The sequence below is a fragment of the Halichoeres trimaculatus genome, unplaced genomic scaffold (assembly GCF_033239565.1).
Source record: "Halichoeres trimaculatus isolate MK-OKI-2021-1 unplaced genomic scaffold, fHalTri1.1 fHalTri1_scaffold_17, whole genome shotgun sequence".
NCBI lineage: Eukaryota > Metazoa > Chordata > Actinopteri > Labriformes > Labridae > Halichoeres > Halichoeres trimaculatus.
The window spans coordinates 3,083,205-3,095,529 of NW_027437195.1; the positions used below are offsets into that span (position 1 = coordinate 3,083,205).

The 12,325-nt window shown below is 40.5% G+C and overlaps 1 protein-coding gene across 1 annotated transcript in view; it reads right to left on the reverse strand.

The window, feature by feature from the left end:
* Positions 1 to 12,325, reverse strand: part of babam2 (BRISC and BRCA1 A complex member 2) — a 128,640-nt gene that overhangs the window by 81,776 nt on the left and 34,539 nt on the right. The window contains exons 5-6 of the mRNA XM_074691965.1: positions 8,214 to 8,408; positions 7,110 to 7,184 (exon numbers count right to left, since the gene is read on the reverse strand). Coding sequence (XP_074548066.1) covers positions 7,110 to 7,184; positions 8,214 to 8,408 — 270 coding nt within the window. The remainder of the gene's footprint in view (positions 1 to 7,109; positions 7,185 to 8,213; positions 8,409 to 12,325) is intronic.

A 12,325-nucleotide genomic window follows, 5' to 3' on the forward strand; every position in this document is an offset into this window, starting at 1 on the left:
ATCCCTTGTATCACTCTTCTCTTACGAGGTTTTGACCAATCAGAATCAAGTATTTAACACAACTGGACTAATCCTCAAACCTATGTTTATCCAAGCTGGATTGATTTTTCTGGAAAAGAAAGCAGTCTGCTTGATGTCATGTGTAATACCATGAGTCCTCTACATTTATACTGAGACTTCAATGTGCTTGCCCCCGCTCTCCTTAGCCAACAACAGCAATACAATCTGCCTCCAGCTCCTCAGGATCGCTGCGGGGAACAACGCTCCGCTCTCACTGCCGTCTTACTGAGGTGGTGCCATTGTTAGAAACCCCCCTGAGGAGTGTGAGGAGCAGGCTTTAAAAGGATCATTAGGAGGAAATGTTCTTGTTGTACCTCCTTCAGTGAAATGGTTTCTCAAGCTCATTTATTGCTTATATAAATACCTGCATCAGAAACAGCATTTCAGGCCGGGAGAAGTAGCTTCACTTGATTGTTTTCAATTTACCGTATAACAAGCACAGAGAACATGATGACAGCGACAACATGTATAATTAACACTGTGGGTTTTTTTTTTCAATTTACGTACGACTGTCCATGACATATTCATCTTAATTTATCATGTACCAATAACAAGAAGCATTAACTAAGGCTGAAGTAGCAGCTCAAGGCTCACACCTTCAATGATATTTGATGAAAGAAAATAACTACAGCACACTAAATGAAAAGGAAGCAAGGAAATAATCGAGTCAGTGACGCTCACACTGCAAATAAAAAGACAGAATGAGAGCCCAAGGCTCTGCTTCCTCCTGACCCTCCCCTGTCAGTTACTGCCTGTGCAGCTCTGAAGGTTAAAGTGGGTGTGTGTGTGTGAACATGTGTGTGTGTGTGTAGAGAGAGAAAAGAAGAGAGAGAGGGAGGCTGCAAGACCAAAATAATTAGAGTAAAACTAATTAGATGTAAGTGCTGTTGTTGAAGCATGCACAGCTTGTTCAGACCAAACAAGGATACGGGAACGCTTCAGGCTCAGTGAAGCCAGCCCTCAGGTTGGTTCAGAAGGAAGCAGAGTCCACCTGGGGGGTTTGGATGCAGGCTGCTGAGCATTTTGAAAAACCTGGGCTAAACAGGTTCAAAGTGGAGAAACTCAAAGCTTCACTGAGAGCAACTACTGATTATTCTTGGACAAACTTTTAGTTATTGCCGTCTTACAGAAAGCTGAACAAGAGAGGAGGGATCCAACTCTCATTCGTTCTCATTCCCTTTTTTTTTTTTAGCTTTTTCAAATTATTTCACTCCAGTTATCCAAGTATATCCTGAAAAACTGGAACTAAACGTTTTTCAAGAGTTAAGGGCCACACATCATCTCTTCGGACTTGAACTGACATTCTACAGGAGGCTTTTAGGAAACTGGTGCCTTTTTTAAATCTTGGTCTTTAGATAAAATAACTGACTGGTTTGCTTTTTTTTAGCCTTTGGTTCATTTATTTTACAAATTTTCAATTTTGATTCTTCTAATCCAACTTGAACACAACATCTTGACATTTTCCATTAATCTTCAAGACATTCTAGTCCTGATATTTTTAGAGACTTGTTAGCTCAGATACAAATTATGTGAGTCTCTCTTGCAACCGTTTACCATGGCTGGGGGTGACGAGGCTTGGCCAAGTGACAGGAGTGCAAAAGGAGGGACAGTCCTCCATAATGGTGACAGTTGTTGTGTTGATATTTTTTTGACATCTTACTGAGCAAAGAGACGTTTAAAGGACGTCCTTTCTACATCACTTTTGGACGTCTAACTTGGTCTCCTGAAGGTGCAGACTGTTTCTCCAGACGATGACTTTTTCCAACGTCTACTGATCGTCCATTAATGACGTCCAAAGTAGCTCCATATAAGAGCTTCCCACTGCACAGAGATGACCTTGAATCTGTAGTCCAACTTACTTTGCACATCAGATGCACATTTTTTGCATGAATATATCAAATGTTATTTATATTTTTCAAGCCTACTGATTTTTCAATGCAAGGTTTCACAACAGCGATGTTATTTTGCTGAGCAAAATTGCAGCTTTTATTTTTTTGGACCGAGATCAATATTTCCAAAGTTTTGCTTGCGACGAGTACACATCCCACCAATCAAAACACTCGTTGTTCGCGTCACTTAGCAAAAAATTCAGTAACGCTTTGTTTTTGTGTCCCAGCACCCAGTTCTTTACAATAAAGAATATAGAAACTACAAAGACAATGATTATACAGACATCTTTGGGGAAGAATAGCTGTGATGATTGACTATAACGCTTCCAAATTATTTGCAATTTTGTGCCATATTCCCCTTGCCATTGGTGTGCAAAGGCCTTGTGTCAGGATGAGCTGCGTCAGCTGTTTGCATTTATACATGAAGACAATTTCAGAAATTTTTCAGGAGCAAAGTCCATGTTGGAAAAATGCTGTCAAAAACAAAACATTTCTATTTTTCAAAATTTTAAGTCATTTGAAAGAGATAAATATCTTATATCTAAGCATCCTTTATTAATGGTCATAGTGCAAAGTTGACCAACCTATCTTGAGAAGAAGTGAAAAAGGATTTCTTTTCACACCAACTTTAATAATAAAAGAGGAATAAAAGCAAATGGATCTTTCCCCAAAATGTTGAACTACTCCTTTACATGTGCTGGAAATGTGACCTCAGAAAGATGTTTAGATCAACAGAGCTTTTCACAATGTTCAGATTTTTAATTTCCTATTTCAGCCAAAAGACGGGTCACCTGAAATATCCTTTTCTATCGATGACAGCTGCTGGGGGCCAGCCCCAGCTCTGAGCACATGTGCTCACAAACATACGCACACGCACACACGACACTCACAATCGCTTTGGAGCTGGTGACATGGGTCAGTGCTTGTGGGGGAAACAAAGCTCAAGTGAAGCGAGAGCAGAGGGCTCAGTCACAAACCTGGCATCACTCCACAACGTTTAGACGGAAGACGTCGCTGCGCATGTTCCACAGATTGAGGATGGACGGACGGTAAGTGAGATGCAAAGAGAAGCCTTTTCTCCCAAAAACAGAGAGCTTTAATGAGGAAAAAACATGAGATCCACAGATCAGTTTAGACAAACTGTGTGGTAAAACAAGTCATTTATAGCCATGTTGGCTATATCTGTGAAACCTCTAACGTGGGAACTATAACACAACAAATAAACATGTTATAGATTAAGGAAACGACTACAGCGACCAATGTGAAGAACGCCCTGTGCTGTGTGAGGTCAGAGGTCAATGTTAAATAAGAGCTTATGAGTAAAAACAACTTCAAACAGGAGGCTTCACTGAGGTCAAGGTACAATCAAAAGATGAGACACCAAAACTGTGCCCAAGAGGACCCAACGCCCTTTACAGAGGAAGAAATCTGCCAACATCCATCTGTGTGCATTTCACCATCCCTCTCTTGTCTCTGCGCTCAATGTCCTTCCCACTTTTTCATTTTGACCATGACGGAGCTGCCCCCTTTAAAACACAGAATTAAATAAATAATCCTTTCATTCCTCCCCCCTCCCCGAGGCTGGGCAGTCCATGCAGGAAGGTAAACATGTCCACAGTGGTGAGCTCAGACCACGCGGATGCTTCGCTCCAGGTAACAGTCGTCCTCCACAGCTCTGCGCCCACCAGCAACATCTCAGTATTCACGAGTAGCGCAGAGTAGCCTATGTCTGAACAAATTTCCGCTCCACTGCCGAACCCCCCCTCCTCCTCAAGCAAGGACATGCATGGATTTGATGAGGAGGTTGATTCAAATCAGGGTCAACAGTGTGCCCTCTACCTCTACAGCACCTGGCTGATGGCTTATAATCTGTCTGAACAACATCACCTTTTTGAGTTTTGAAGAGCTGACTTTTTTTGTAGGGGAGAACCAGCCACTGAAGGCTCAGTGGGCGTTAGGATGGTAAACAGCCGTGTCGACTTACTTTAGGTACCTGTGACGTGATGAGATGTGATCTAGGAGTTAGGGTCAAATAATCTATGACTATAGTCACAATTCTGGACACTTCGGCAACACAAACACAGTGAATTGTGGGTTATAACACAGACACTTGTTACTAATGATAACCACTCAATGCAGCAAAAGGTAAAAATCTGAACTTGTACGGTTTCTTTCACAGAGTATTTTCTCTCAGATCACTTCTGTCTGCACCCTGTACGAATCACCAGTGTGGACAGTGAACAAATTACCACCCTAAGGTGCAGTATGATTAATTTTTAACTGTGCTGGACTCTATGGCAGCGCACATTAAGCTGCACCTGAAATTGGAAGGAACTTGTACCTTTAAGTTTGGGTATTATTTTCTGCAACAGATTTTAAAAACATTGAATCTACCACAAAAAAAAAATCTCAGAAATGTCAAATGTAATGATAAAATTATGTGCATGTTTCATTTAGTTAGCAGGGTAATGAACTGACCAAGGATTAAGAGATGAATATATATGTAGCACTGATAGATATATATGTAGCTCTGTAGCTCTTCTAGAGCTAGAAATTAACGAGTTTGCGAGAGCTGCTGCGTTGTTTAATACCAAATTTTCTGACTGAAAAACAAATCGCTTTTGGCCTTCATGTATCTCTTTTTGTGTGTTCAAAGACACTTACATGGATACAAATAGAAATATTTGGAAAAATATATGAAAAGACAAAAATTTGCCTTATTAGACCCTGTACAGTACCTCCATGGACCCCCTAGGGGCCAAGGGTCCTCTGGTCCGAGAATAGTCCAAGAGAGCATAGACATATCCAACACTACACCACTGGTTCATAAAACAGTCGGTCTGGGAAAGGGTACCTTCACATTTGAAACAATACAGTATTGTTTCCCGGTACTTGGCAATCCGTACTGGTCCACAGCTGTGCTAGTTTTCAGTACTTTTGTGTGTTTGTTTATATGTAAATAAATAATAATAACTTATAATAATAGTAATTACTTTTAATAATTACTTTGATAACAAAATTTCAAATTTTTTCAATTTAACATATGTATTTCTCAATATCTAAACTTGCAATGCTGTGTTCATGTCCAGCATGGAAAATGTCCTACTCTTCCACTCCCTCACAGTCACAAGGATGTGTTTGTGTACCTAAACATGGTACCGTTTGATTTCGCGTGAATCAGTACACGGTACTACAGGGTCAGGGTTAGGGTAAAAATAAGAGAGGGTAAATAAGAGCCCCATGAGCAGCATGAAATACTTTAAAACCTGAATGAAGCAGTAACCCTGTGGGAAAAAAAACAACTCTTAAAGGGCAAAACTTCAACTTCTTCAAAAAGACAAAAAACAAAGTATTACAGAAAAAAACACAGCTCAAACCTCCTTTAGTAACCAGGAGTATACTTGTAGAGGCCTTACTCTGACTGGGACATATCAAAAAGCATAGCATGTGTTGGTTTAATACCTTATGATTTGGAAGAGCTGAATTGAGACTAGGAAACAGGCACAAAGGCTTCAGTTACTCCTGCAAAGTGTTAGGCTCTTTCGTTTTGTTTTCATATGTTCGTTCAGGGTCTGACTCTTGAGGACAGAACATTCACTTATCCAGAGATCAAAAGACCTCCAAGGTTACTCTGATAGATTTATTCTGTGCTGAGGTTAAGAAAATAAACACCATGTGTAATCTGTCAAAATTACTCAACTTACTTGTGGCTGAATAAAAAGGGTGACTCTGCCTGCTCAGTTTGGAGCACTGTTGTACATTAATTGTACTGGAGCTGCTTTAAAACAGTATTAAATTATTCTGCAGGAGAGATGTGCAGTGCATGAAAAGAATTGAACCCAGACAGCATCGAAAGCGATGGGACTAATTGTGTGACAACTGTCAAACCGAAAATCCAGGTCACCGGTTTGGCGTACAGTACATTCCTGTTTCAGAGTCCAGCCTATATGCAGCATAATCCGGTTCCTCTCTAAAGCGTAGGTGGACAAGGTGTGGGCTGATGTTCATTACTTTCCTCTCTGCCAGTCGATACTCTTCCTTAGTCTTCAAGCACTCCGGTGGAAATACTATGTATATCCTTACTGCCAAATATGGCACAACTGTGTGAGTGTGTGTTTATGTGTGTGCGCAGAGGAAGCAGGGAACATGATATGATTAAGGTGACAGGAATGTACATCCATATCCAAGATTTCGTCTCTAATAAAATCACTAAATAGTACACAGAGTTCTTTTTTGACAACACACTGTCAATGGCTACACTGCTACTACCACCCACTGGTTAAATGTGTCAGTGTGCCTGCCTTGCTTTGGTACGTCTTTGCATGGAAACCTCCAGTCAGTGACAACATGTTAGTTTGAAAAAAACAGGAAAGTCGCCACGAAGCTCCCCTCAGGCTAGAAAGTCAAAACTTTCCTGCTGTGAGACATCCAGGTAGAGAAAGAAAACACTCTCTCATGATAAATTTGACTTTGGGTAAGTCTGCACAAAGTCTGCAGAGAGACAGGGAGAAGTCTCCCCGCTTCAGGTCTGAGGGACGTGGGGACAAAGGCTGTGATGTGAGGCTGATGATGCTTGCTGCTTCCCTTATGTTTACCATCGTTTCCCTTCGCAAACAAGAAGCTGGGCTGGAAAAGGCCAGAGAGCCAGGCCCTCCAGCATGCAAGCAGAGGAAGACGAGGAGGGTGGGGGGGTTGACGGAGAGTGAAAAGAGAAGTAGGGATAAGGGACACAGCGAGGGAGAGAGGGATAAAGGCAGCCGATGATGAGTGAAAGGGAGAGAAGGAGTCCGGGCTAAGCTGCCTCCAGACACCACGCAGCTCAGAGCAGATCGAGAGTGACGGCTTGCTGATTAGTCAACTCACAGCCCCCAAGACTGCAGTCTGCACACACACACACACATGCATGCATGCACGCACACACACTAACATTGTAGTTAATTTCAATGAACCGCTACAATCATAACCACTCTTATCATAGCTCACATATAACTCACAGGAAACACATACATGCAAATAAATCAACACTCATAATCTAATTGTATCTATTATTAGCACAATGCTGCTATGTACACAAATGCACACACCACTGGCTCAATGTGTGTAAATAATATAAAGAGGGTCAGATCTTTATTATAGTTAAGTCTGTAAATAATTATTTACCTTGAGGAGATAGACGGGGATGTTGCTGAAGTCCACGGGGAGTTTGAGAAGGAAGCGCGCTGAAAACTCTCCTGTCTAGAGTACGAGAAGAAAGTGGGCAACGTTAAGATCACATGGTAACAGGAAGTAGTCTGAAGTTGACCAAAAAACAAAAGATTTTTTAGAAGTTTAAAAATCGGAACCATTGCTGAGATTGGTTTTAGCTAGTCTGTGGGATAATTAGACGATAAACAATACAATACAAAGCCTCAAGAAAACAGCGTTCTAAAAAAGCGTGGTATTTATAACACCACTACTATCAACTACTTTAATATGACACTTTTCATCATGAATTTATGACTGAGCCAAAGTGGATCTTGTTCTGTCCCCTCAGGGTTGTGTCCTGGGCCCACTACTGTTTTATCTTGACACTAACTCTGTAGAAGACAGAATGACTGCTGTCAGATTGATGTCAAGAGATGTGACTGCAATCAGAGAGACTGGTAGTTAAACTGGTATTTCCACAGATATCTGACATGTGCCCCTCCCAAAAAAACAACATTCAGCTGCCTCAGTCACATTCTCATGATAGGGGTGCCAGTTTGGCCAAATGGTTGACTCATGCACCCCATGTACCATTAATATGAACTTTTGAGCTCAATACCAGCCTCAGGCTCGTTACTGTATGTCACTCTCCAGTAAGCGGCCCTCTCTACTGTCCTACTCTTTAAACATTGGTTTTAACGCCCAAAACTGAACTTGAAAAGGCTCAAAAATAAGATAAAAACCAAAGTTAATATGTCTAACCTACCACCACTAATTAAGTAAACTAAACCAGGTCTGGAGAAGTCCATGGTCCATCTACCGAAAGTGTCTGTACATGTGTACATAAAGACACAAAATGTACCCATGGTGTCACAAATTAAATGAAAAGCTTCCTTCTTAATGTAGATATTTTTAAACCAATATTAGAAGTTATTACTGTTACTGATGTATTCACTTCAAGACAAACCAAGTGATCAAGTGACCAAGTTACTTTTGGGTATTTGGAAGACCTTTATTCCATCATGGTATTGGTCGTTTTTGATGATAACAAATAACTGGTCATGAAACATGACAGCCTACCCAGCTGTTCTTGCGTCCAGCATAAATCTCCATGCTGCGCCCGTAGTTGGGATCCTCCAGTAGGCTGTCGTACTCAAACAGCAGCCTGGAGCTTTCACGCAGACGCTGGCACTGGTAATTGTGGTACTGCTGGATGAGCTCCTTCACCAGCTGAAGCAAACACTCTGGGTTTCCTGCATCCCACTGGACCAGGTGCTGAAGAAAACAACAGGCAGAGAGGAGACATTAGGAGTGATGGGAAGTGAAGCCTTTATCTGATACATGGCACTCTAGGGTATCTCCAAGGTTGCCAATCATATTTCTTAAATCCAGCATTTTCCTGACAAAGATATCTGCCATATTAATTTAAAGATATTACGAGGAGGATCTGTTTTAGCTGGACTGCCTCGCCACCTTCTGGCCTGGAGTCTCACGCACACTGTTGTAAAGACGTGACTTTGAAATTTTCTAACAGCATGACAAGATAAGGTAATGATCAGTACAGTTACGTAGCAGCACGGTTAGATTCATACCGTATGGCAGGAGCTGACAATATGTAGTGCTTCTAGTAGCCCGGTGCGACGACTTACCTTTAGGCCAACGTGACAACAAGCTAACTTTAAGACAAAGACTCAAAGACATGTTAGTAATGTATCACAAACAGTTACATTCATGTTTTTAGCCTTTGGTTCATGCTCTATCACTCTACTGTTAAGCTTTCTTCTGCTCTTCTGTCCTTTTTCTGTCTGACAGTTAGGCTCAAAATCATTTTCAGCAGACAAAAACACAGATCACTTTTTTCACTACTAAACTTCGTCAGCTGGTGTGGTTCTGTCATAGAGACCTAGATGTGCCGTGACTCAATCCGGCCCTGCTTGACTCAATCAAGAATCTAAGAAGTAGCATTTTAAAATGACCAACATTGGTGCAGATAATCTCATCTTAAAGTGCGGATTACAATCAGGCATATATCTAGAAGGGAGACTTTTTCAAGATCACTCAGAAACTCCTCACAGGGACTTAAAGAACATTCAAGTCAGCAGTGAAAAAAGGCTGGGAATCACAGGGCAGTAGTGGGTTACTGTGGGAAATGGGCTATTGTTGTTGGATTAGTTAGAGTGACCGTGGTAGAAGAAAAAAAGTTGGGCCTGTAGGAAGCGAAAAGGTTCCAGTGATGGTCTAACTGTGCTTCTCATTGTCAGATCTGAAGGAAAGGGCAGTGCTAAAGGATTTCCTGTTGCCACACAGAGGTTTACTGGTAAAGTGATATGGAAAAGTACCAAGTAAGACCTCCTTTGTCTGAACTGGCTTGACCTCTTTTGCCAGATGAATGACAGAGTAAGATTTCTACCAAGACCATTTTTCCCAGTGCAATAATTTAGCAATGTCAAACCCTTTTATTTTGTCTATCTTTTATTTGTTAATGTTTCCTGATGCATACAGACATTCCCTCTAATCTGCAGACTAAAGCCAGAAACCAATATGCAAATTTCCAGGACATAACTACCATTCTATACAACCACCAGTCACGTATGACTAAGCAGAGCTGACCATACATGACCCACTAACAGGCTTATTTTACCAAACAGTGGTTTGTCTTCTCGAAGAAGGAAAGCTGCGCTCAGTGATGCGAAAGAAATGAAATGCTTTTAATTAATGTGAACAAAATTGCAAAACCAAATTGCAGCAAATATGTCAGGACTAATTAGGACAAATGGATGGCTGGGCTCTTGAGAACGAACACTGAGAGAGCTTAATAATGAAGGAGTACAGCGTGAAAAACAAAAATAAAACAAACCACGACTGGTTTGATTCAGGCTTTGAAATGAATGTATGTGTGCATTCAAATTTAAGTAACATCTTATATTCAGGTTCAGGGCTCTGGGTGCCCACATTCATTCACAACAGTGGACAGCACAGTTTTCCTGTAAAGTCAGAGTATCCTTTATTAACACAACCATGCCACCATGGAGATAAATGAAGTGCAACAAAAGTAGGCCAAGCTGTGCATCAACTGTGGCAGGCTAATGATGCTAATTTCTAAATAATAGTTATCAATGCAGCAGACTCATTAAATGACTGGTAAACAGACGAGGAACACTGTGTCCGGTGAAAGCCAGCGCTTCAAGACCATCTTATTGATGCTGAAAGTCAAAGAAAGTTTAAAGGACATGGGGACAAAGGCTGTGCCTCTGCTTCTCAGAGTTCAACAGTGGAGATCCAGTTTGTCAATCACTGAAAAACAGTGTAATATGACAAACCTGTGTGCCAAAAGCTACATTTACACGTCATTTATCTTCTATACCGCTTATCCTGTTCAGGGTCACAGGTGGCTGGATCCCAGCTGTCTCAGGGAGAGAGGTGGGATTAGGGATGGGTACCTTTCACATTTGAAACAATACGGTACCCACTGGTTCCTGGCAATCAGTATCGGTGCTCAATGGTACAAATTTTTGGTACTTTTGTGTGTTTATGTGGTTAGAAAAATATCAATTTGTTTGATGTTAAAATCTAAATTCTTTTCACTTGAACATATTTATTCTTCCTTGCAATGCTGTGTTCATGTCCAGCATGGAAAATCACCTACTCTTCCCCTCCCTCACAGTCACAAGGATGTGTTTAGGTACCTAAACATGGTACCTTTCAACTTTACATGAATTGGTACCCAGTACTTTTGACAAAATTTGGTCGGTACCTATAAAAGTACCAAATTCGGTACCCATCCCTAGGTGGGGTTCACCCTGAACACACTGCAATACACACGTCAATTGCAGTGCTGACACATAGAGACAGACAACCTTTCACTCACGCACTCATATCTTTGAGCAATTTGAGGTGACTAATTAACTATTAATTATGATCATGGTTCTGGACTGTGGAAGGAAGCCAGGGTACCCTGATACACAGGGAGAACATGCAAACTCCACGCAGGGAGCCAGGATTCAAATTGGTGACCTTCTTGCTGTGAGGCAGCAGCGCTAACTGGTGCGACAAATTTACACCTCAGTGACTCTTGATTGGATTCAAAAATGAAATGTAACCACTGCGTTGTAAGCTACAAACTGGGGTATGGCATTGTCTGATAACATCATGTTATGTTTCTTTTGGAATAGGCTTTATCTCAAAGGCAAAACATGTACGGGCTAGCCATGGCAGGGCCTCTTCTGCATCATCATTTTTCATAAATCAATCACATTTCTTAGGCTCAATATTTGTTATGTTAACTTTGCACCATTTTCAATTAAATGTTGAGTAAAAATGATTTGCAAAAGTTTTTTTTTTTTTTTTTTTTTTTTTTTTTTTTTTTTACAAATCTTTTAAATCTGTTTTTTTAACATTTCATTCTTCATCATCATGTTGTTTTCTTTTATACACAAGATGATGGTGCTGTATTGCATTCACTTAACAAAATAATAACATAAAATAATAAAATAAGAATAAAATCCTGATTTCACAAGATACGATCTCATAAAAACAGGAATTTATTAAAGGTTTAATTGTTGGTCAGGCAAGTGAGGGTATAACCACCAAAAATGCAGTTATTAATAAATAAAAAAAAGGACAATTTGATAGATGGTAAATGACTCCATTAGCCTCAGCCCAAAAAGAACTTTTGCATTTAATACACAAAGTGAAAACTGGATTTAGAAAATCATCAGTTGCTGGTGTTTCAATGTTAACTGATGCTCTCAGCTATGTCACTGATCACTGACATGTTCGGCTCAGCAGCTAACAGCTACCATAGTCACTCTTGACTCTAAAACACCAGTTGCTGTGCAACTCTGTCAATCTTAAAAACTGACTCACATGTGATGTGCAATTTTTGGAGAAATGTGGTTCCTGATATGGTCTGTAGACATCATTATCATCATCATCATCATCATTTATCTTTTTTCACATCATCTGGGGTTAAAGAAGCAAACTAAAAATTGCAAAAAAAAAAAAAGAAATATCAGCATATGTATGATGATGTGAATCCTTTTTAAATAAGATAGTTATCTTGTAATTTTTTTTCCCCTTTTTGAAAGTGAGTGCAAAACTCCACCTTACCCTTCAGATCACCCATCTTGAAAAGATAGGATCATCTTAAAGCCAGGTCATCTTGTAGTCAGACCAATACTGGATTGCACGAG